The sequence below is a fragment of the Cervus canadensis genome, chromosome 2 (assembly GCF_019320065.1).
Source record: "Cervus canadensis isolate Bull #8, Minnesota chromosome 2, ASM1932006v1, whole genome shotgun sequence".
NCBI lineage: Eukaryota > Metazoa > Chordata > Mammalia > Artiodactyla > Cervidae > Cervus > Cervus canadensis.
The window spans coordinates 97,802,683-97,828,729 of record NC_057387.1 but is presented as its reverse complement, the minus strand read 5'-3'; the positions used below and the strand labels follow the sequence as shown (position 1 = coordinate 97,828,729).

General features: G+C 42.0%; 1 protein-coding gene across 1 annotated transcript in view; it reads left to right on the top strand.

The window, feature by feature from the left end:
- LOC122428103 (olfactory receptor 2A12-like) overlaps positions 1 to 25,996 on the top strand; it is a 26,749-nt gene extending 753 nt beyond the window's left edge. The window contains exon 2 of the mRNA XM_043447862.1: positions 25,423 to 25,996. Within this exon, the coding sequence (XP_043303797.1) occupies positions 25,423 to 25,996 (574 nt within the window). The remainder of the gene's footprint in view (positions 1 to 25,422) is intronic.
- The last annotated feature ends 51 nt before the right edge of the window (positions 25,997 to 26,047 follow it).

Genomic DNA, 26,047 nt, shown 5'->3' with positions numbered 1-26,047 from the left:
GTGTAAATCTATGGCTGATTCATATCAATGTATGACAAAACCCACTGAAATGTTGTGAAGTAATTAGCCTCCAACTAATAAAAAAATTAAAAAAAAAAAAATATCTCTGAGTCCAGTTTCTTGATTTGTAAATAGGAAAAATAAGCATATTACATTATAAGGCTGTGAGAGTCAAATGAAATAATGCACATATAGTACTGAGCATAGGGCCAGGCACGTAGTAAGTGTTCACGAATGACAGCTACTATTATTATTATTTATTTTATCGCTTAAAGTAGTTTCTGGCCTCCCTGGTGGCTCAGACTATAAAGAATCTGCCTGCAATGCAAGAGACCTGGGTTGGATCCCTGGATTGGGAAGATTCCCTGGAGAAGGGATTGGCTATCCGCTCCAGTATTCTTGCCTGGAGAATCCCATGGACAGAAGAATCTGGCAGGTTACAGCCCATAGGGTCACAAAAGAGTCGGACAACAACAAATGGTCATTATTAGTTTGGGATATATTACCCTGAGCTCTGAGCCTCGATCATCTCTGTCAGCTGGGGGACCAGACTTGCAGGATTGAATCCCATGAAACAGTGAGTCTGAAAGGGCTCTGACACAATGGCAGCAGCCCACCTCCTACTCCTCTTAATTCTTCCTCCTTGCCTTTTACTCCATCCCTCTCCTGAGGCTTACCTGTGGGACTTTGGGATTCGCATGGGCCCCAGTTCATAGTACCAGCCCTCCTTCTTGTTCCTGAATGTCATCACGCGACCCCCAACGTGGTCACTGGCTTTCAAGATGGTTACCTGGTGTCCAGGGAGGCTGCTGTCACTCCCAGAGTCATGCACTCCCTTTTCCCACCTGCCCCGGCCCCAGGCTCTATTCTGGAATTCCCACTGGTAGGTCCCTGAATGTGCAGGGTAACTAAACTGGGCAGAGTGGGGTTTCCTCCCAGAGGGACCTGAGTAACGTAGGTGATGCAGAAGGGCTCCAGGGTTGCAGGGGTCAGAACCTCTTAGTCCTTTCTGGCTAGCATAGCCCTTCTCTACTTTTATTTCCAAAAGAACACAAGTTGCAATTAAGTCTCAGGGGATGCAGCTTTTTGAGGAACAATAACTAAGGGCTGAGAGACTGAGTGGGTTATGCTCATTTGTCCAAGGGTTGGCTGTAACCCCACTCCTTTTCTTTTTTCACCCAATGAAGCAAACTGGAGGTGAATGATTGAGGCCCCCCCCACACCAGCTCACCTGATGGCCCGAGTCTTGCAGGGCCTTGGCTGCAGTCAGCCCTGACATGCCAGCTCCCACCACCACTATGCGCTTGGGCACTGGGGAGGTGTGGAGGCCCTCCTGGGCTGTGACAAGGATAGACTCGTATTCAGGGTCCTGGAAACACTTAGCCAAGTCCTCATCAAAGCCAAGGCAGCTGGGGGTGGCCAACAAGAGCCCCAAGATCAGGATTCCTGGGGCAGAGAAAGGAATAGGGGCTGGGGCTCTGTACCCTGCCCTAACTGGGACGAGCTTGTCTGTGCGGATGAGTGGGAGTGGTAAGGTCAGGAGTGTCTGTCCAATGTGTGGTTGTGAACATGTGTTTGTGGTTGTGTCTGTGTCTGTGTTGTGTGGGATATGAATGATGTGTCAACTATGCTAGCTTTAGTTGTATGATTGTGAATGTTCATGTGTGTAGGTGTGATTGGAAAATCCTGGTTGTGTGCAGCTTCCTACTGGAGGGTAAACATGCCTGCTTCTGATGGTGCGTGTGTGTGTGTGTGAGGTTGTCTATGATAAAGTTGCTGTGGTTGTGAGTCTGTGATCATTGTCCTGTGTAACTGTGCATTGTTTGTGATTTTATGTGAACTGAGTATGTTGTGGGTATGAGTATACAGTGTAGGTACCTGAGTAAATGTATGGATGAATCTGTACAGAAAAGTGAGAGATGTTGTAGAAATAGTGCATGTTGGCCTGTGTTTGGAGGAGGGAGAATGATATGTGTGCATTTGCTTGAGTTTGAGAGAGAATTTGGTTGTTTGTGTTCTTGTGTTTGATTCTGTGTCTGTGTTTGAGCATGAGGTGGGACTGGGGAGCCTGAGGGTGTCTGTATTATTTGGATATATGTCCTTTTGTGAGAGGGTGTGTGTGTGTGTGTGTGTGTGTGTGTGTGTGTGTGTGTGTATAGCACAGTTCTCTTCAGGGAAGGGGAGTAGGGGCATTGTGACCACTTTCTCAACGACTACTCATGCCCCACAGGAACTTGCTAGCCCTGCTGTTCTTCTCCAGCCTCACAGGATTTTTGTCAAAACATTCTGTTTTCTAATGTGCACTCAAGATTGAAAACCATAGTTAATATATAAGTCCAGAGTGACTTAGTTTTCTCCTGCACAAATAACTATTCTGATTTACAGAGATATTCACCTAAGAGTCTGAAACCCTGAGAGAGAGTCTGTGTGGTTTCCTTGGCGTCACTTGCTCTAAAGGGAGCAGCCAGGAGCTGTGACATGCTGAGTGCCCCTGCACTAGCTTTAGTTTTTTGGCCGCTGAGAATCCCCTTAGTCCAGTCTTCGTCCTGGCAGCACAGCTGAAGCTCTCAGAATAAAAAGGGTCTTTAGGGGCCACCCACTGAGGAGGAGCAGGGACCCCGCTGGTTCCTGGTGCAGGCCACTCCCAATGCCAGAAGAGCCTTCTGAAGGGGAGGCTTCTCAGGAAAGAGGAGAGGCGTGACCATGCCCCATGGGACAGAGAGTCAAGCCTCTCAGCAGCCCCCGCCAGGCCTACCTTAACCTCTGGAATCCATTCTCCACCCGGGACAGGTTTTCCCATCTCACTGAGTGATTGCCATTCTGTCTCAGCCCCCATGACCTTCCCCTTGAGTGGGCCCAACCCCTAGATGCATTCTCCAGACCTGTATGCATCCTCTTGACTCACTTTCAACACCTGGACCTATCCATAGCCCCTGACCTAGCTCCCGTCCCATCTCAGAACCCACCCCTCTTTCCCTAGCCTGGCCCTATGCCCAGACTCCCTCTTGGACCCATCTTACCCGCCCCCCAGCCCACTCCCACTCCACAATCTAGCTCTTCTCCCTGTCTCAGAGTCCAATACCTCCTTCCTCAGGTGCCTCTCTCTCAGATTCAGAGGAGGGACCCTCCTTACCTCTCATCTTGACCATGGCCCTGCAGCTCAGGCTGAGCCTGGTACAACTCTCCCTCTCTTTAAGAGGAGCCAGCTCCACCCAGAAGTCACTGGCCTCATCCCACTAGGCTACCCTAGGGGCCAATTGGCTGGGCCAAGCAGAAAAGCCCTGCCCTCAAGGCCTGGCTGTCAGGTAAAGATGACTGTGGTGATTCAGTCCCACCCCCCGCCTCATCTTCTGCATCCCTATCTTCCTTCTGGCCCATCTCCCTTCCTAGGGAAAGCCCTTCTCCCAGCTCAGATCAGTCAGTGATGGGAAGGGGTTGTGGGAGCCAGGTGGACCATCCCAAATCTGCTGGGACCATCTCCCAGGTAGGGGTAGGATTGGGAATGAACCTCTGGGCTGGTTTGGAAATCCAGAGTCTGGGCTCCCAGCACAGGCCAGACCTCCTGACTGCTCTCACTAGAGAATGTCCCTGTTCTGCTGGCGTCTCACTGTGGAGCCTTCTGCTCCAAGGTGAGGATTCTAGCCATGAGTTCCCGGGGAGGGCTGGGCTCTCCCCACGCCTCTCAGGTGTTCCTCTGCAGGCAGGGTAGAGTCTCTGGTCTGGCCCATTTGCCGTGGGGAGTGGGTGTTTTTCTCCATTCCTCTGGGTCCCCCAGGGCTTCCTTAGGCACAGGCGGGCTTCTCTGGCACTGGAATTTCTTCTTCTGGGGAATAAGGCCAGCTGGCTGTAGTATCAGTGCTAGTCTTTGTTCTCTGTGTACAGTGGAGGGAGAAGGGGGCAGGAAACCTTCACAGAGAAGCAGCCGGGGGCTAGGGAGGGGGCTGGAGTGTGAGCAGATGTCCAGCAGCTGGGACACAGGACTCAGATCCTGGGCATTAGGCTGGCATTGGAGAAAGGGCACCAGCAATGGAATCAAACAGAGTTCAAATTCTGCTTAGTTGTGTTGTAGCTGTGTGTCTTAGGACATATAGTATGCTTCTCTGAGCCTGGGTTTCCTTATCTGTAAAACTGCGTAATAATACTTTCTTTCCTTACAGGGTATTTCAAGGATTAAATGAGATGATGTGTGAAGAGCCTGGCATAGGTAGGTACCTAAGCTGGTTTCCGTCTTTCCTTTTGGAGTTAGGGTTTGTCACACAACTGCAATATCTCTAAAAAGCGGTAGTTCCTCCATCACAGAGCTGCTAGCAGCAGCAGATAGAATGATATTAAATGATATTTAAAGAGAAACCATGTGAGTTGCTGGGCAGGTCGAGGACTCTTGCTTACTTGCTCTCACTCTATTGTCGATTCTTTAAATTTTTAATAGCTTTATTGAGATATAATTTATATACTATACAATTCACCCATTTGAAGTGAACAATTCAGTAGTTTTTAGTGTATTCACAGAGTTGTGCTACTATTACCACAACTAAGTTAAAACATTCTCATTATTCTTCAGGAAACTCAAACTGGGGCTCTGTAACAACCTAGAGGGTTGGGAAAGGGTGGGAGATAGGAAGGAGGTTCAAGAGGGAGGGGACATGTGTACAACTATGGCTAATTCATGTTGATGTATGGCAGAAATCCAGCCAATACTGTAAAGCAATTATCCTTCGATTAAAAATAAATAAACGAACAAACAAAAAAAGAAATCCCATACACTTTAGCCATCAGCCCCCATTCTCTGCATCCCCCCAACCCTAGGCATCCACTATTCTGCTTCCTGCCTCTATGGGTTTGCCTGTTTTGGACATTTCATATAATTGTAATCACACAATATGTGGTCTTTTGTGGCTGGCTCCATTCATTAAACATAACATTACATTAAACATAACATCTTTAAGATTCATCCATGTTGCAGCATGTATCAGTACTTCATTTATTTTCATGGCTGAATAATAGCCATTTCTGGCTGACTCTTGTTCTATTTATGACTGAATAATATTCCATTTATACCACATTTTGTTTATCCATTCATCTTTTGGTTTTGGCCACCTGGTGTAGTGGGAATTCCTAATAACGTACTTTCTCAGCTTTGAGAAATTCCACAGAAATAGAATATGGAAAAACAGCATATATTAAGAAACTATGTTAATAATTATCTTTCACGTTTTCCTTAGAATAATAGCCTTGTTACAAACCCCAAGGCCAGACCCAGAAGGGAGTATGACTGGGATCATGAAAGCATAGACTTTGGAAGACCGGGTCGGCACCAGGCATGAACGCTGCCTACGCACTTGCTGATTGTTCTTGAGACTTGCCTCAAAAGGAAACAGCCTGGGATAAAAACAAGGAAATCTGGATTATGTCAATGTAATCCATGACATTTAGGAGTACATGATTGAAACAGAATATGTCTTAAGAAAGATAAGACCAAAAAAATTCTTGTAGTCTGCACTTAGGAATAAAATCTGGACTCAGAGTGGACTCTGCATCTCAGTCCAGTAGAGGCTGCAGGTCTCCTGACCCATTGCACCAGATTTCGTGTTCTGTCTTCATTCGCGTCACTTGCTCCCAGACCATTACGGCAACAATCTGGTTTCCCATTTTCTAGCTGTTATACACAGTGTGGCTATAAGCATTCTTTTTATGTGGATATAGGTTTTCATTTTTCCTAGGCATACACTTTGGAGTGGAATTGCTGGGTTATATGTTAGTTCTGTGTTTCACCTTTTGAGGAACTGCCAGATTGGTTTCCAAAATGGCTGCACCATGTTGCTTTCCCACCAGCAACAAATGAGAGTGCCAATTTCTTCTCATTCTCCATGACACTTGTTATTATCTGTGCTTTTGATTATAGCCATCCTAGTGGGGGTAAAGTACTATTTCATTGTTTTCTCATTTGCACTTCCCTGATGATAAGTGATTTAGATCTCAACATCTAGAAAACAAAGATCATGGTATCTGGTCCCATCACTTCATGGCAAATAGATGGGGAAATGATGGAAACAGTGCCAGACTTTATTTTCTTGGGCTGCAAAATCACTGCAGATGGTGACTGCAGCCATGAAATTAAAGATGCTTGCTCCTTGGAAGAAAGGCTATGACCAACCCAGACAGCATATTAAAAAGCAGAGACATTACTTTGCCACCAAAGGTCCATCTAGTCAAAGCTGTGGTTTTTCCAGTAGTCATGTATGGATGTGAGAGTTGGACCATAAAGAAAGCTGAGCACCAAAGAATTGATGCTTTTGAACTGTGGTATTGGAGAAGACTCTTGAGAGTCCCTTGGACTGCAAGGAGATTCAATCTGTCAATCCTAAAGGAAATCAATCCTGAATATTCATTGGAAGGACTAATGTTGAAGCTGAAGCTCCAATACTTTGGCCACCTGATGCGAAGAACTGACTCATTTGAAAAGACCCAATGCTGGGAAAGATTGAAGGCAGGAGGAGAAGGGGATGACAAAGGATGAGATGGTTGGATGGCATCACTGACCTGATGGATATGAGTTTGGATAAACTCTGGGAGATGGTGATGGACAGGGAGGCCTGGTGTGCTACAGCCCATGGGGTCACAAAAAGACACGAACGATCGACTGAACTGAACTGAACTGAGCTGATGATCAGTGACCTTGAGCATCTTTTCATGTTCTTAATGGACATCTGCATATCTTCTTTGGAGAAATGTTCATTCAGATCCTTTGCCCATTTTTTCATTTGGTTAGTTGTCTCTTTATTATTGAATTGTAAGGGTTCTTTATGGTAGCTCAGCTGGTGAAGACTATGCCTGCAATGCAGGGAAGATCCGCTGGAGAAAGAATAGGCTATCCACTCCAGTATTCTTGGGCTTCCCTGGTGGCTAAGATGGTAAAGGGTCCACCTACAATGTGGGAGACCTGGCTTCGATCCCTGGGTTGGGAAGATCCCCTGGAGGAGGACATGGCAACCCACTCCAGTATTCTGGCCTGGAGAATCCCCAAGGACAGAGGAGCCTGGTGGGCTACAGTCCACGGTGTCACAAAGAGTCCTCGGGGTTACAAAGAGTTGGACATGACTGAGCGACTCAGCACAAGGGTTCTTGATATTGTAGATAAAATCCTTTTCACATGTATGATTTGCAAATATTTCTGGCAGCCCCATTCCATGTGTTGCCTTTTTACTTTCTTGATGGTGTCCTTTAAAGCACAAATGTTTTTAATTTTGAAGACTCCTTATTTTTCCTTTTGTTGCTTCTGCATTTGGGGTCCTAAGAAACTGTTGCCTAATCCAAGATCATGAAGACTTACCCTTTGCTGTCTTCTAAAAGTTTTCTCTTTTCAGCTCGTATGTTGAAGTCTTTACTCCATTTGAAGTGATATTTATACATGATGTGAGGGAGAGTTGCAACTTCATTCTTTTGAACGAGACTATTCATTGTCTCAGCACATTTTATTAAAAGAGCTATTCTTCCCTCCCCGGCCCCGATGGGCAGGCAGGCTGCTCTGAGGAGGCGAGGAGGGGAGGGCTGGGCCAGCTGTAGGGCGGACAATGATGTCGAACTTCTGCGCAGGCCCCCAACTGCACGCAGAAGAGCATGCACTCAGACCTGGCTTTCTTCAGGTTCCCGCGGGATCCAGCCAGATGCCAGAAGTAGGTGGTGAACTGCAGGTGAGCAGGTTTAGAAAATAAAAAGCTAATCAGCTAAATAAACATTATCGACCATGTGCCAAACACTTTGAAACTTCTATGATCTGCAGAACTAGTCCTTATGGGACCGTCTCCGAGATAATGCAATACCAGTAGTAGTCAATCTCGCCAGCCATTTGAATAATCCACATAATAGACACAGAAAGCTAATAAAAAGAATTGAGTGAAGATGAAATTGAGACACTGAAACAGAAACAAAGTGATAGTGTTAATGACTCAACTTCTGAAGGCCTTTTTAAAAGGCCTTGACCTGTTGATGAAACTTCTGAACAGGAACCAAAACAAAAGGAAATAAACGAGAGCAATGCTCAAAATTCCCCTGCAGAAGGAAGGGGTGAAGAGCAGGATGAAGACATTAACTCTTGAAGAGAAGGAAAACAATACTTAAAGTCTTTATCTAAAATTTTGATTCTTATGGGAAAACAAAACATACCTCTGGATGGCCATGAAGCTGATGAGATCCCAGAAAGTTTTTTTACTCCTGATAACTTGCAAGCGTTGCTAGAGTGCTGGATCAGTTCTGGTGAAGAGGTTCTGAGAAAGCGCTTTGAGACAACAGCAGTTAACACATTGTTCTGTTCAGAAACACAGCAGAAATAGATGCTACAGATCTGTGAGAGCTGCATTCGGGAAGAAACCCTCAGGGAAGTGAGAGACTCTCACTTCTTTTCCATCATCACTGATGATGTGGTGGACATCGCAGGGTAAGAGCACCTGCCTGTGTTGGTGAGGTTTGTCGAGAAGCTCACAACCTGAGACGAATTTGTAGGCTTCCTGCCTTATGAAGCTGATGCAGAAATTTTGGCCGTGAAATTTCACACTATAATAACTGAGAAATGGGGATTAAACACTGAGTACTGTCGTGGCCAGGCTTACTTTGTGTCTAGTGGATTTTCATCCAAATGAAAGTTGTTGCTTCTAGATGTTTAGAGAAATATCCCCAGGCTACACACCCAGCTCTTCCTGCACCTTAAATATGTGGTTGGCAAAAGCAGTGCCTGTTATGGGAGTATCTGTCTCATTAGGAACAATTGAGGAAGTTTGTTCTTTTTTCCATCAATCACCACAACTGCTTTTAGAGCTTGAAAGTGTAATTTTTGTCCTCTTTCAGAACAATGAAGAAAGGGGCAAAGAACTGAAGGAAATTTGCCATTCTCAGTGGACAGGTAGGCATGATGCTTTTGAAATCTTAGTGGACCTCCTACAAGCACTTGTTTTATGCTTAGATGCTATAAATATTGATACAACTGTTAGACGGAATAACTGTATAGCTGGCCAAGCATTTGTGCTCTGTAGTGTGGTAACAGATTTTGATTTCATGGTTACCATTGTTGTTCTTTAAAATGTTTTATCTTTTACAAGAGCCTTTGGGAAAAATCTTCAGGGGCAAACCTCTGATGTCTTTTTTGCAGCTGGTAGCTTGACTGCAGTGTTACATTCACTAAATGAAGTGATGGAAAATATTGAAGTTTGTCATGAATTTTGGTTTGAGGAAGCCACAGATTTAACAACCAAACCGTATTCAGATGAAACCCCCAGGGAAATTTCGCAGAGCTCAGCACAGTAACCTGGAGTCTCAGCTAACCTCTGAGAGTTACTATAAAGAAACTCTAAGTGTTCCAACTGTGGAACACATTATTCAGGAACTGAAAGATATATTCTCAGAACAGCACCACAAAGCTCTTAAATGCTTATCCCTGGTACCCTCTGTCATGGGACAGCTCAAATTCAATACGTCAGAGGAGCACCATGCTGACATGTACCGAAGTGACTTACCTAATCCTGACAACACTCTCTGCTGAGCTGCATTGTTGGAGAATCAAATGGAAACACAGAGGGAAAGATATAGAACTTCCATCCACTGTTTATGAAGCCCTTCATCTACCAGACATTGTTTTTTCCTAATGTTTATGCATTGCTGAAGGTCCTATGTATTCTTCCTGTGGTGAAAGTTGAGAATGAACGCTATGAAAATGGGCAAAAGCATCTCAAAGCATACTTGAGGAACACTTTGACATATCAAAGGTCAAGTAACTTGGCTTTGCTTAACATAAATTTTGATATAAAACATGATTTGGATTTCATGGTCGATACATATATCAAACTCTATACAAGTAAGTCAGAGCTCCCTACAGATAATTCAGAAACCATTGAAAATACCTAAGAGACTTTTAACCTAGACTTTCTCTTGTATTTGACATTTGAAAAAAAGCCTGTAAGAAATTTTAAAAATATCTTACAGAAAAATTGTAAGGGTAAGCCACATAATCACTGAATATCTTGACCTGTAGGCCTCCCATTGAGTTCATTAGTCATTGATAATCTGCCTGTTTAAATGGCCTGTTTGAATGCCCATGCTTTGGAGACCTAACTGTTTTTCCATAATAAAGCTTTGAAAGTACCATGTTACATTTGTATGTGATCTCTGCTAATGGCACTTTGGAATTGTTTTAGTTAAGTTATTTTAGACATTACGTTTATCGCTGTGGATCCAATTGTCAGGTATTAAGTTATCAGATCTTTAAAAAAATAAAATTAGAGGAGGTATGGGAGGAAGGAACACATTTTGTAAAATGTTGCAATTAAGCTCATGATTGACTTTCGAATAGTAGAAGTTTTAAGTATGCTATTAAAAATCTGTAAAGGACAGTTAAGAAAACTATCAGACGTAAGAGAAATGTGTGAGCTTGTCAAACAAGGGTTTCAGTGTAGATTTTGTTTTTATCAAATGAAGTTAAAGCAACAAGTTAAAGTTTGAATGGAAGAGCCTGCCATTGTTGTTCCACATTGGTTATTGCTGTTTACATTCCTTTATTGAGCCTACGTCTTCATAAGCTCTTTGGCAGGTATATGTTGAACACTTCTGTTTCATGGTCAAGAAAGGATCAGAGGCCATGGATACTGACAACTGATTTGTCTATTTTCTTCTGTCTTTTTCCATGACTGTATCTACTGCCTCCTTTTGATTTACAAGCAAAGCCTAGAAAACCTACAAAAATAAGTGTTTTGTAGTTTATCTAGCAATAATACAGAAAATATTGCTGTTATTTTTGGTGAAGAAAATAAATTTTGTATAGTTTATTTCAACCTAAATAAAATGTGAATTTTTTTTTTAAAAGGACTATTCTTTTCTCATTAAATTGTCTTGGAAAATTTATCCTTGTCAAAAATCAATTGACCGTAAATGTGAACATCTATTTTTGGACTGTCAATACTATTCTACTGAATTATAAGCAAATCCTTATGACACTATCATTGATAGTGTCACACTAACACACTATCTTATTATTGGTTACTATAGTTTTGTAGTAACTTTCAAAATTGGTTAAAGACTGTTTTGCCTATTCTAGGTGCCTTGAACTTCCATATAAATGTTTTTTTCCCTTCCTTTTTAAAAAATTTATTTATTTTTATTTGAAGGATAATTGCTTTACAGTATTGCTTTGGTCTCTATCAAACATCAACGTGAATCAGCCATAGGTTTACCCATGTCCCCTCCCATTTGAACATTTCTCCCACCTCCCTTCCCATCCCATCCATCTAGGTTGTTACGAATGTTAGGATCAACTTTCCAATTTCTGCAAAATGCCAGTGGAATTATGATAGGGATTGTGTTGAATCTGTAGACAATTTAGAAAATATTCACATCTTAACAGAGTTCATTATTCTGATACATGAACCTGGGATGTCTTTCTATTTATATAGATCGTCTTAATTTCTTTAAACAATGTTTTATAGTTTTCAGAGTATAGTTTTGTACTTCTTTTATTAAATATATTCCTAAGGATTTCATTATTTTGATTCTATTATAAATAGACTTTGCTTAATTTCATTTATTCCATCTATTGAAATACATGGTAAGAGCTCATGTGGTTTCTGTGTTTTATTCTATTGATATGGTATATTACATCAATTGATTTTCAAATGTTAAACTAATCTTGCATTCCTGGGAGGTTGGGGACTCTTGCAGTTGTTACTGTTACTGACAAAGAGACAAGGAGGCCCCACAGTCAAAAGTAGAGTCTGGATTGGAAATCTTGGTGGAGCCTCAGGTTACAATGGGTCTCTTATACCTATTCTGTGTACTTTCTAGAGAGCACATTCACCTGCTGAATTAGCTTCATGCTGATGAGCTTCCTGGGGCCTCAGCAAACCAGGAAAGTTCTCGTGGAGTGAGCTGACTGAGGGGGATTTTTTGGAGACCCTATGTTGTAGGTTGAAAAATGGCTCCCCAAGGATGTCACAAGTCCTGGAGCCTGTGAATGTTACCTTATATAGCAAAAGGGAGTTTGTGTGTGTGATTAAATTAAACTTCTGAGATGGGGAGATGATCCAGGGGTAGCCAGGTGGGCTCTAAATATAGTCACAAGGGTCTTTATTAGAAGGAAGGCAAGAAGGTCAAAGTAGAAGAGGATGATGTGAACATGGAAGCAGAGGTTGGAGTGATGTGGTTACAGCCCAAGGGACACCAAAGTAGCCTCTAAAAACTGGAAGATGTAAGGAACAGATTCTACCCTGGAGGCTCCAGGAAGAACCAAATCTGCAAACACTGTGATTTTAGCTCAAGATTCACTTTGGACGTCTGACCTCCAGAATTATAAGAGAATGCATTTGTGTCATTTAGGGCCACTAAGTTTATGACAGCTTGTTACAGCAGCAACAGGAAACTGAAGTACTCTACCTCCTGGGTTTCTGGGCAGCACAGGTCTGAGCACTAGAACTCTTCCTCAAACCCTATCACAGCTGACTTCCCAGGGCTCTTGTTCCCCTGTCCCTCCTAGTTCTATATCCTGAGTCTCAAAACACTCCTGTGTATGCTCCTGAGAGTGCCTCTGAGCTTTGCAGGTGAGACGGGAACACAGAAGTAATGAAGTTAGTCCACTAGGATTTAATTCTTGTATCTGCTACTGTGAGCTGTGTTGGTGGGCAAGTCACATCACTTTTCTGAGCCTCAGCAGATGTGGGTTTCCTCTTTTCCTGCTTTGTGTTCTGGGAGAGACTGGTGCAGTGGAAACAAGCCCTTGACTCATTACCAGGACAGCTGGATGTGGGATCTTCTGTTGCAGCGCACAGATTCTCTAGCTGTGGCATGTGGGCTCCAGAGCATGTGGGCTTTGGTAGTTGAGGTGTATGGTCTTAGTTCCCCAGACAGGGATCAAGCCCATGTCCCCTTCATTGGAAGGTGGATTCTTAACCACTGGACCACCAGGGAAGTCCCAGTTGTTAAACCGTCTATAGTCCTAATCTGCCAGTTAGTGGCTATAGGACATTTGTCACACTACTAAATCTTTATGACTTAGTTTCTTCCTCTGCAAAATCATAAAGATTACAGCACCATCTGTAACTCCTGTCCTAGGAATTAAAAAAAATTGAAGTATGGTTGATTTACAATATCATATTAATTTCAGGTGTGCAACATAGTGATTCAGTATTTTTACAGATTATGCTCCAATAAAAGTCATTAGAAGATAATGGCTATAATTCCCTGTGCTATACAGTATATCCTAGTTGCTTATCTAGTTTATACTTAATATGTATCTCTTAATCACATATCCTTAATCTCCCCCTCTCCCTTTCCTCTTCACATAGAAAACTAGTTCACTTTCTATAACTGTGAGTCTGTTTCTCTTTTGCATATGCATTAATGTGTATTACTTTTTAGATTCCACATATAACTGTTATCATACAGTATTTGTCTTTGTCTGACTTATTTCAATAAGCATAATATTTTCTAGGTCCATCCATGTTGCTATAAATGGCAGAATCTCATTCTTTTTTTTATGGCTGAAGCCGAATAACATTTTATTGTATGTATACATCACTTTTTCTTTATCAATTCATCTGTACATGGACATTTAGGTTGCTTCCATATTTTAGTTACTATAAGTAGTGCTGTTCTGAACATGAGGGTGCATGTATCTTTTAAAATTCGTGTTTTTCCTTTTTTTATTGGATACATACCCAGGAGTGCAATAGCTAGACCATATGGCAGTTCTATTTTTAATTTTTAAAGGAACTTCCGTACTATTTTCCACAGTGGCTGTACCAATTTCCATTCCTACCAGCAGTGTGCAAGTGTTCTATTTCTCCTCTCCAACATTTATTATTTGTAGATTTTTTATGATATTTATTCTAACAGGTGATATTTTACTGATATTTTGGTTTGCATTTCTGTAATAATTAGTGATGATGAGCATCTTTTCACTTGCTTGTTAGGTGTCAATCTGTCTTCTTTATAAATTTGTCTATTCAGGTCTTCCATTTTTTTATTGGGTTTTTAAATATTGAGTTATATGAGCTGTTTATATATTTTGTATATTAACTCATAGGGATGTTTTGAATATTAAATGGATTATTATAAGTAAAACACATAAGAAGCAATGCTTATAAGGTTTGCTCTTATTATTATTTTTACCACCATCATTGTTATTGTTTTGTTGTTGGCATTATTGGAGAATTCCATGGAGAGAGGAGCCTTGTGGGCTATAGTCCATGGGGTCACAAAATTTTGGACATGACTGAGCTACTAACACTTTCAGGGGATTTTCTGGTGACTCAGTGGTAAAGAACCTGCCTGCCAATGCAGGAGACCTAGGTTTGACCCATGGGTCAGAAAGATCTGCTGGAGAAGAAAATGGCAACCCACTCCAGCACTCTTGCCTGGGAAATCCCATGGACAGAAGGAGCCTGGTGGGCTATAGTCCATGGGGTCACAAAAGAACTGGACACAACTTAGTGACCAAGCAACAGTAATCCTGTTATCTTCTCTGATCTACATGTACTTTGGTTGGCTCACACAAGATTTAGTCTTGGGGGATACAAACACCCAGGAATCAAGATGCTGAGGGCATGCATGGTAAGATACCTGCAACTAATTAATTATTACTGCACAGATGGACAGCTCTTCAAATTCCTAGAGAACAAAGCAGAGGACGGAGCATAGAGTCAATGGAATGGGTCCATGGCTGGGAGGGAGAACTTCTAGGTTCTAATCCCCTACACACTACCTCATGCAGACCAGTGACTTTCCTCCCCTGAGCTTCAATTTTCATGGCTGTAAAAGAGAGTAGGGAACTGGACATGTTGACCTTGAAGCCCCTTCTGACTTAGAGAGCAGCGAAGTGACCAAAACCGCATCAATGACTCCCTCAGGACTTAGTCCATGATAAGTGCTCAGTGAGTATCTGTCTCCATCATTGTCATCATCTGTAAAACATGGACCATTACACCTCCCTCCTAGGTGTGTTGGGAGGACCTGATGAGAAAATATACATGAAAGTGCTTTGTGTGCAAGGCTGTCTCAAAGGACCACTAAGATGCTCTTGATCATTAGTACCATCAGCAACTGCTACTGTTTCCCTCAGTTCCCTCCCCAGATATAAACCCAGAAACTTTCTAGGATACCTGTCTTAGCAAAGGAGAGCTAATTCCCATGGAACCCCTCCCAGAAGCATTCTCAGCCTGGGGCTAATTACAGAGTCCCTGGATATTAGGACTGCCACCGCCCTAGCTTTTCCCTTCTTGCAGCCCACCATCTTCTCCTTGAGGCCTGCAGGCCCACCTGGCTCAAAATTCAACATCCAGAGTCCAGTCTTTCCCCTCATACCAACCCCCTCTGCACCCCCCCACTCTGGCCCAGCCCCACTGGTGGTCACAACCAGCTCCAGGACAGCAGGAAGGATTTCAGTTAGAGTTCAGGTAGAGCCATTAGTTTAGACACAAACCCTGAAGACTGTGATATTGTGGACACAGCCCTGGCCCAAGAGATTCGTAACAAGGCTCTGTTGCTGGCTCTCCCACTATCTAGCTGCATGATCTTTGCCAAATCCCTCATTTTTTCCAGATCATATCACTTACCTGGAGTACAGAGAATAGATGGGTAGTAGGACCAAGCTTGACAGTCTTTTAAGTAATTCTGTCATTTAAAGAGTCAGAATGGCATGAGTTTCATCTTATCTTTGATCCTAGATTGCTTCTGTCTTCGGGCAAGTCACTGCACCTCCCTCAGTTTCTTCATCTATCCAATGGACAGATGGGTCCTGCATGGGCTATCTCTTCAGAGCTGAAGTGAGGGTCAGTGACATGGGGGAGAAGAGTTAGGGCCTGGCTCAGGGAAGAGTTGGTTATCATTTCCATTCTGGTTCTGAAGAAAAGGATTAACAAGACAAGTTTTCATCTGTCCTGAGTTCCAGGCCCAACTCCCTCTCTTCCCTGAATCTCTGGGTCCATCAGGCTGGAGGACGTATGTGTGTGTGTAGGGGGGCAGTGAGGAAGTTGGGGTACAGGAGAAGATGCCCACAGGGCGGTCCTCTGAGACTGTAGTTGAGTCTGAGGAACAGCTGACGGTTGCAGGGAGCCTTGGGATCAGAGTCCCCCGCCCCCGCCTCACAAAGAACTGGAAGTACCCAGATGGAATCCTCAGGTACTCCTAACCCCAGGGACAGTTCAGGGGCACACAGTGGATCTAGCTCAGAGATGCCATGAAGGAGGGAATGTGTCCCCTCCCTGGAAGGTGTGATTCCAGGAAGAAGGAATGGGAAGCGGGATCAGGAAGTAGACATAGGGTTGGGATTAACTTTCATGAAGCGTTATTCTGTGCTGAGCATCGGGCTGACGTGTGCCATCACTGGGTCTGTGTCATCACCTGTGAGAGAAGAACAGAGTCTGCTGCATTTTAGAGAAATGGAAACTGAATCTTGCCTCAGAAGACAGAGCCAAGTGGGGGTAGCGGTGGCCTCCATGTGCTTCTGGGCTCCTCCTGTTATCAGGCTTTCTGATCTTGTTTGGACAAGCTCCTTACCCTTTCTGACACTGGTTTCTCATCTGTCAGATCCCTGCCTCCCAGGGCCTGTGCACAGTAGGCTCTGAGTGCGCTTGGCCTTCATCCCTAAAGGTGGGAGCCAGTGGGGCCTGGGAGCTCCCTGAGTGCAGAGCTGGTCTTCCACGTGCTCTGCTTCAGAAGGCCTCGGCCATGGTCGGCCCTGCTGAGGGATGTGAGGAGGCTGGCGAGGGTCCAGAGGACTGTGCAAGGCTGTGTCTCACTGTCTGGGAGCCTCTGTCAGGGTCAGGCAAGAGGACTGGGCTGAGAGGGTCTGAGCTTCTAGGCTGGGCTCCTGCTGGACGAGGGTCGCTCATTGCCAGCTCCCCCAACCCCTGCCAATAGCAGAGTGGGAAGCCACTAGGTCATCCTGAGACGTCTGGCTTCTTAGGACTCAGGACTGGAAGCAGCGGCGTGCTGGTAAACACCTAACAATCCATCCTGGGAGGTGAGGGGGCAGTTCTGAGTTGTATTGTTTTCTGGTTTCCGTGTTGGGTAGATATACCCATCGTGGCCAGATGTATGGCCAGAGAGCTCCATACATCTCTCCCTACCTCTGAGTTCAGTGACAAATGTCAGTGAACCTGTGGCCGACTGAGAGGGACCTCTGAGCCCAAACTTCTCTTCCTGAAGGGATGAGGAACCGAGGTGCAGACAGGAGGCAGGATGGGAACTCAGTCATGGGCGGCATAGGCAAGACTTGTGCAGGAATCTCACCACAGCGTCTCACTGAATTCTCTCAGCAACCCCAGAAAGTTGGGTTATTAAGATATTATTATTGTCTTTTTCCAGAGGTGAACATGGAGGCAGAATAACAGCAAGTTTAAGAGAATGGTACTAGAACATGTCAGAGCCTGATTCAGATTCTCGACCTCCTTGTATGTAACATGCAGCTGATCCTACTTTCCAGATGTCTTTTGCCAGGACCTGGCTCAAGATCTGTATAAGGTTTGCGCTCCATGGTCAAGTCATAAGTATCATCATGTCCAAGTTTTTCTGTGGAATGGAGGAAGATTTTGATTTGTCCAAGATGGTTCAATAAGGAATAGGGATTTGAATCATTCTTGGTCTAATTGACAAGTTGGACATGGGGTTAAGAAGGTAAGAGGGAAATCAGCATGAGGCCTTCAGTTCTTGTCATCTCTACAAGGTGACCAGGCACAGTAGCCTCTCCCCTGAGCCAGTCATATCCCTCAGAAGGCTGGAAAAGAAAACAGACAGGTCATGATGCCTCCGCATGTAGGGTGTGGTTTTCTCTTGCTCTGTCCACAGGGACCTCTTCCTTGTGGGGTTCTTGTTGACAACAGGCAGAGAATTCCATCTTGGCATCCCCACCAGAGACAGGGATGGTGGTAGCAGGCAGCAGAGGGATGGTCCTCCACCCACTCTCCCAGAAAAACCTGGGAAGGAGGCAGGACCATAAAGCCTCAGCATCGTGGCCCATTGGGAGGAGCTTGGATTGGCCAAAGCTCCATCTACACCTGAGAACCTGACAGGCAAGGCCTTCAGGAGCCAGGCTGGTCAGGTCAAGTGCGAAGAGCTGAGCAATAGAGAGAAGGCAGGGGATTCATCCTTCCATCTCTCAGAAGCCTAGTGCTTCTCTGGAGACTGGGATACCTGGAATCCTGGCTCACTGGACTCAGTTGCCCTGGGCACTTCCTGTTCAGTTCTTTCCCTTAAGAACAAGTGACAGTCTCTCTGTGACCTGTGAATGCCTGAGGGGTGAGATGGTCACTGTGCTTAGGGCTATGGGTGGGATCCAGGCCTCTGTGGGGCTGCAGTTCAGAGGCACCAGGTCAGCCAGCCCCTGGGTCCTGTCTGTGCTTGGGTCTCAGCGTCCCTCCAGCCCCTCCCTTGTTCCCCACTCTCCTTTCCTCCCCACCTCACACCTCAGTCCCCTCCCATTCTTTCTCCTAGACCCCCTTCCTTCTTCCATTTATTCATGTAGCAAATGTATATGGATAGTTCCTCTCTGCCAAGCCATGTTATAAGAACTAGAAACAGAAAATGGATTTCCTAGCTCCATATCTCCAAGTTCAGCTAAGAGACGTCACGAAAGGCCAATGATGGTTATGCTGGGAGAAGTCCTCAACAATGACATCGGGACCATAATGATTTGTTCCCACTCCCCTGTTTCCTAGAGAGCTGGGCTGTTGTGAATTAAGACCCGGTCTCCTGCATTGTAGGCAGATTCTTTGCCATCTGAGCCACCAGGGAAGCCTATATATATTATATACATTTACTATATATATATAATATATACACACATTATATTATATATATATTATACATACATATTATATATGCACGTATTATCATATATAATTTTATGTACATATAATATATATATAATTTTATGTCATTACATTGGCATGTATGATCATACCAAGATATATAATTCATCATTTTTTCTCTATGGCTAGCAGGACGGCGGAGCCTGGTGGGCTGCCGTCTATGGAGTTGCACAGAATCAGACACGACTGAAGCGACTTAGCAGCAGCAGCAGCAGTGCTTTTTGACTCCTGTTTAAGAAATTTCTGCCTATTACAAGGTGACATAGATATTTTTTTGTGTTTGATTCTGATAATTTATTGTTCTATTTTTACCATTTAAAGCTATACTATATCTGGAATTAGTTTTTGTGTACCATGTGAGGGAGGATTTAATGAATTTTTTTTCCCTGTGTGAATATCCACAGGATCCAGCAGAATATATTGAAAAGACCATGCATTCCCCATTGCATTGTAGAATCAGCTCTGTCATGAATCAGATGGCTCTATATTCACAGGTCTGTGATGGACTCTATTTTGTTCCATAAATATTATCTCCGGTTTATTTTTGTGCCAATGTCATGCTAGCTTAGTTATTGCAGATTTACAGTAAGTGTTGAAAGTGAAAGTTGCTCAGTCATATCTAATCTTTGTGACCCCATGGACTACATAGTCCATGGAATTCTCTAGGCCAGAATACTGGAGTGGGTAGCCTTTCCCATCTCCAGGGGATCTTCCCAATCCAGGGATCAAACCCAGGTCTTCCACATTGCAAGTGGATTCTTTACCAGTTGAGCCACAAGGGAAGCCCAAGAATTCAGCAGTGGGTAGCCTACCCCATCTCCAGGGGATCTTCCCAACCCAGGAATCAAACTGGGGTCTCCTGCATTGCAGGCAGATTCTTTACCAACTGAGCTATCAGGAAAGCCCCATAGGAAGTGTTAATACCTGGTAAGTCCTTCAGGTTTTGTTTTATCCTTCAAGATTCTTTAGCATTTCCATATAAATATTACAACCAAAGTGTCCATTTTCTGTGGGAAAAAAATTGTGGAGGTTTAGACTGGCATTGAATCTATAAATCAATTATACATATTGATAATGTTGAATTGTCCTACATACCCCTCATGCACAAACATGGCATATTCCTCCATTTACTTGGCTCTACCTTTATTTCTCTAAATAATGCTTTTCTACACATACTTTATTAAAGTTATTGATACATATTTGTTTTTTTAAATGTTCTTATAAGTAATTTTCTAGTTCCTGGTATAGAGAAAGATGTTTGATTTTTGTATAGTTATTAATTCCAGTTTCTCTTTGGGTTTGTAAAGATTTTCTACCTATACAATTAGGTATTCTGCAAATACTGATAGTTCTTCCTTCCCAATCCTTTGGTCTTTTGTTTATTTCTCTTGATTTATCTCACTACCTAGGACCACTAATACAATAGTCAAAAGAAATAGTAACATGAACATTTTTGTTTCACTTTCAGTGTTAATAAGTTATCAGTGTTTCACCATGTAGCATGCTAGTTGCTGTAGGTGGCTTCTTCTTTACTGGAGAGAATATTTATTACATTAAGAAAGTTCCCTTGTATTTCTACTTTGCTAAAAAGTTTATTTCTAATCTTAATTGATTGTTGACTTTTTTTTACCAGATGCTTTTTCTATATCTAAGTTAATCACATGATTTTTCTCCTTTACTTCCTATAATCAGATGAATTACATTGTTTGCTAAATAAACTTTGAATTCTTATAATAAACCCAATATGATTGTGATATATTATCCTTCTTAATATATTGCTAAATTAAATTTGCTGATATGTTGTAAAGGAATTTTGCAACAAGCCCCATGAGATTCATTTATGCTTTTTCGTTCTTATATGTTTTCTTTTTTTGTTGTTGTTGTTTTTTTAATGATTTAATTGGAAGCTAATTACTTTACAATATTGTAATTAATCTCAAAAATATACAAGCAACTCCTGCAGCTCAATTCCAGAAAAATAAACGACCCAATCAAAAAATGGGCCAAAGATCTAAACAGATGTTTCTCCAAAGAAGACATACAGATGGCTAACAAACACATGAAAAGATGCTCAACATCACTCATTATCAGAGAAATGCAAATCAAAACCACAATGAGGTACCATCTCACGCAGGTCAAAATAATGGCTGCTATCCAAAAGTCTACAAACAATAAATGCTGGAGAGGGTGTAGAGAGAAGGGAACCGTCTTACACTGTTGGTGGGAATGCAAACTAGTACAGCTACTGTGGAGAACAGTTTTTGTTATTTTTGTATTGAGTTTATACTAGTCTTATAAAATGAGTTGGTTAATATTCACTCTTTTTCTTTAATGCTTTGAAAGAATTTGTTATGATTGGTATTATTCCTCTCTTAAATGTTAGAAAAATTCACCAGTAAATCTGTCTTGAGTCTAGTTTTCTTTCTAGGAAAGTTTAAAATTATAGATTCAGCTTTGTGGAAAGATAATGGATTCTTCTGATTTTTAGTTCTTGTTTGTCAGCTTTGGTAATTTGTGTTTTCATTTGTCTATTTTGTTTAGTTATCAAATTTATTGTTATAAAATTGTTTGTAAGTTTTAAAATTAACTTTAAAATGACAGTAGGATCTATAGTAATGTTCCCCTCTTCATTCCTGATGATGATAATTTGTGTTTTATTTAATTTTCTTTATTAGTCTTGCTAATAACTTATAAATTATTTCAAAGAATGAACTTCAGGCTTTGTCAGTTTTTATTTATTGTAATTTTGTTTACTGTTTCCTTGTTTTCTGCTCTTATCTTTATTATTTCCCTCCTTCAACTTTGTTTTGGTTTTGATTTAGGGCTTCTTTTCTAGTTTGTTGAGATGAAATTTAGTTGTTCAATTTTAGCCTTTTAAACATATTCTAACATATGCATTTAAGACTATAGACTTTTTCCTAAGCTCTGATAATGTTATTTACATCATTATTTATTTTAACATACACTAATTTCCATTTTGATTTTGTATCTTATAAATTATTTAGAAGTGTATGCTAGAATAATTTTGAATGAGTCTGGTACTTACCTGTTATATTTACTTTGACTCCTAGCCTATCTCATGGTTAAGAGTATACTCTGAATGATTCTCACCCTTTGGATTTTTCTGAATTTACTCTTATGATGTAGCACACAGTCAATTTCTATAAATGTTTCATGAAGCTACAAAGTTTCTTTTGGTTAATGTTTGCATGGCAATATTTCTTCCTAGAGTGTCTTGACCTTATTAAGGTGTATTTCAAAAAGAAATACAGCTTTATTAAGATATAACTGATGTAACATTGTTAAGTTGAAGAACATGTTATTTTGGCATATTTACATATTGCAGAATGAGCAAATAATGTTTCTGGTGGATAACATGTAGTTTTTAAAAACTCTGTTTTAAAATAACCTTTGATGAAAATATTTAGTCCTTTTGCATTTAAAGTAACTACATCCTAAGTTCCACTATTTTCTATTGACTGACTTATTTTATATTTGATCTTTTTCCTCACTCAAAAGAGCTTTATTCTGGATTGATGAGTATTTTATTAGTTCATTTTCTCCTATTTTAGGTTGTTGGCTATATATTATTTATTCTTTTATTGATTTGTCCTAGATATATTAACATAAATCTTTGACTAATCACAGTCTAATGCAAGTGGTTCATTTGACCACTTTTCCAATTATGCTAAATATTTAGAACACTAACTCTACTTACCCGTTGTATTTCTTGTTCTTTTGTTCTTTGCTGTCATCTTGTCTTTCATTTGCATTAAATCCCACAAAATTTTATTATTGATTTGTATTCATTATTAATACATATTGATCCTTTCCCTGAGGGACTCTTCATTTCTTTTTGCATTTTTGTGTTTCAGACATTTTTTTTCTGTGTGAAGAACTCCCTTTTAAACGAGCTCATATTTTGTTTGTCTGAAAAAGTTTTTATTTAACATTAAAAATAATTTTTGAAAACTATTTTTGGAAATTACTTAACCATCAAAGAAGCTGAAAGAGTACTACAAAGAAATCCTGTATGTCCCTAATACTTAGATTTATTGATTTTAAGCAGTTATTATTATAATTTTCAGGACTTTCTGAGAATAATTTACAAACATCATGTTCCTTTACCCTCTATGTCTTCAGAGAATAGTTCCTAAGATGTAAGAGAATAAGGAGATTCTCTTAGGTGCATGCGTGCTAAATCGCTTCAGTTGTATCTGACTTTGTGCAACCCTATGGGCTATAGCCTGCCAGGCTCCTCTGTCCCTGGGATTCTCCAGGCAAGAATGCTGGAGTGTGTTGCCATGCCCTCCTCCAGGAGATCTTCCCAACCCAGGAATTAAATCCTTGTCTATTACGTCTCCTGCATTAGCAGGTGGGTTCTTTACCACTAGTGCCACCTGGGAAGCCCATTCTCTTATACAGTAGTTATCAAATACTGGGTTTTTAACAGTGATGCACTTATCTAAACTAATCTAATTCATATTGCAGTTTTATCAATTGTCAAACTAATATTAATATTATTTTAGCGTTCCCGCTGCCAGGTCTACTTTTGCATTAGTTGTTATCTTTTTAATTGCCTTGTGTCTATTACATATTCTTAGCCTTCTTTGTCTTTCATGATAGTTATTTTTTGAAGATCAGAATCTAATTATTTTATAGAATACTCCTCAATGTAGGATTCTATGATGTTTCCTCATGACTAGATTCAGATTTTGTTTTTTGTGGCTGAAAATATATAGGTGATATATTGTTAGATTTTCACATATGGAGACACATAATGTCTATCTGCTCCTTATTGGTGATGTTAATTTTAATCACTCAGTTAAGATGTTGTCTAGTTTTTCCACTGATAGCTACCACTTTTTCCTTTTGTAATTAATAATTGCTTTATGGATAGATTCTTTTTTTAAAATTTTTATTAGTTGGAGGCTAATTACTTTACAATATTGTAGTGGTTTTTGTCATACATTGACATGAGTCAGCCATGGATTTACATGTATTCCCCATCCTGATCCCCCCTCCCACCTCCCTCTCTACCCGATCCCTCTGGGTCTTCCCAGTGCACCAGGCCCGAGCACTTGTCTCATGCAATGGATAGATTCTTGTAACTGTAAATTCTATTCCTTATCAAATTCATTCCCCATAGATTTAGCATCTGCATCAATTAGGATCCTGGCAGAAGACAGAACACAACAGTCTTGTGAACACAGAAAATTTAATACCTAGAATTTTAACTGGTAAAATGTACATAACTGCTGAAAGGGATGAAAGAGAAGTCTCTGAGATCCAGAAGTTGGAATATATGTATATATATAAATTTATATATAAAGAAGCTTCTACCTTGTGGCTTAAGAAGAATACACAGAGGCTAAGGATTTAGAAGATACTTCCCTCCTTCCTCCTGCTCTTCTCCTATCTTCCTATCTTCCTCCACCAGAGAAAGAAAGACTGAGCTCAAACTTTTCAAAGAGGGTGTGACTGTCACAAGAACACAGTCTGTTACTGGGAGTTGGGATGGAGCCACAGGCCAGAGCTCTCCTAGAAGTGGCCACCGGGTGGGGAGAGCGTGTGTGGCCTGAGTATGTGACCATGACAGGTCCACACCAACCCACTGGCTCTCTGCCTGAATAACTGAGGAAGGAGAATTGAAGTCCCAAGCTAAGTGCCTTCCTGCTGCCATCATCTCATTGCCCCGGTATCTCCTTCTATTGGAAACGCCTTCCACTCTCATCTGCTAAAGAGACAAATTTATAGGGCAAGGAGAAGCTTGTAGCACATCCAGACAAATGAACTCTAAGGCAGAGGGGAAGGCCACTTCTGCAGGTTTGGGGGCTGGAGTGGATAGCTGTAAATTGATTGTTGCTAGACATTTGAGTGACCAGTTTGTCCACTGAGAGCTGGGAAGTAAGACTGGGGAAATTGCAAATGAGTGTTTACTACTATTTAGGTTTTTAGGCATTGTATTATTATGAGATGCTTCATATGCATTGCCCCAACTCCTCCTAAAAACCCTGAGAAATGAGTGTTATTAGCCATGTTTTATAGATGAGGAGCCTGAGGCTCAGAGAGGTTAAGTAACTGTGCAAGGCACGAGGTGAGTAGTGGGCTCAAGATTAAAATCCTAGAGCTTCTGCCTCCACATCTTACTAAACTATCATATTTTAGATGGCTGTTAAATGAATGTGATCCTCTTATAGGCCCATCATGTGGATGTCTCCAGGTCAGAACCAAAGCTGGGTTTCTGAATTTATCCTGCTTGGCTTCTCCAGTGACCCCACGACCAACAGGATCCTCTTCAGTGCCTTCCTTCTTCTTTACCTGAGCTCAGTCCTTGGCAATGGGCTCATCATCACCCTGGTATGCCTGGACATGCATCTCCACACTCCCATGTGTTTCTTCCTCTGTATCCTCTCCCTGCTGGATATAGGCTGTGTAACTACCACCATGCCCCAGATGTTAGTACATCTTCTTTCTCTATCTCAGACCATCTCCTTTGCTGGCTGTTGGCTACAGATGTACATGTTTAGTGCCCTGGCCTTGACTGAGTGTTTTTGCTTGTAGTCATGGCCTATGACAGATACGTGGCCATCTGCTATCCACTGCGTTATACTGTGATCCTCAGCTGGGGCCTGTGCACACAGCTGTCAGCTGGGACCTGGGCCTGTGGTTTCTTCTTCTCTCTTATCCGCACTTTTTTGACCATGAGCCTGCCATACTGTGGGCCCAACATGGTCAACCACTACATCTGTGAAGGTCCTTCAGTACGAAATTTGGCTTGCATGGATACTCATGTCGTTGAAATGGTGGACTCGGTCATCAGTGTCTTGATGGCTGTTGCCCCACTGTCCCTCACTGTGGCCTCCTACATCCGTATTGCCCAGGCTGTTTTCAAGATTAAGTCCATGCAGGCCCGCTGCAAGGCTTTCTCTACCTGTGCTTCCCACCTGACTGTGATCACATTCTTCTATGCTCCAGCCACCTACATCTACATGAAGCCCAATTCAAGGTATTCCCCTGAGCGAGACAAGCAGATCTCACTCTTTTATAATGTCTTCTCTGCCCTCCTTAACCCTGTGGTCTACAGTCTGAGGAACAAAGACATCCAGGGGGCTTTTCTGAGAGTGTTGGGGAAGGGCAGAGTGACCTGGTGAATAAGACAGGCAAAATCTAATGTAGAATGTCCAATGTTGAGAAAAGGTGGA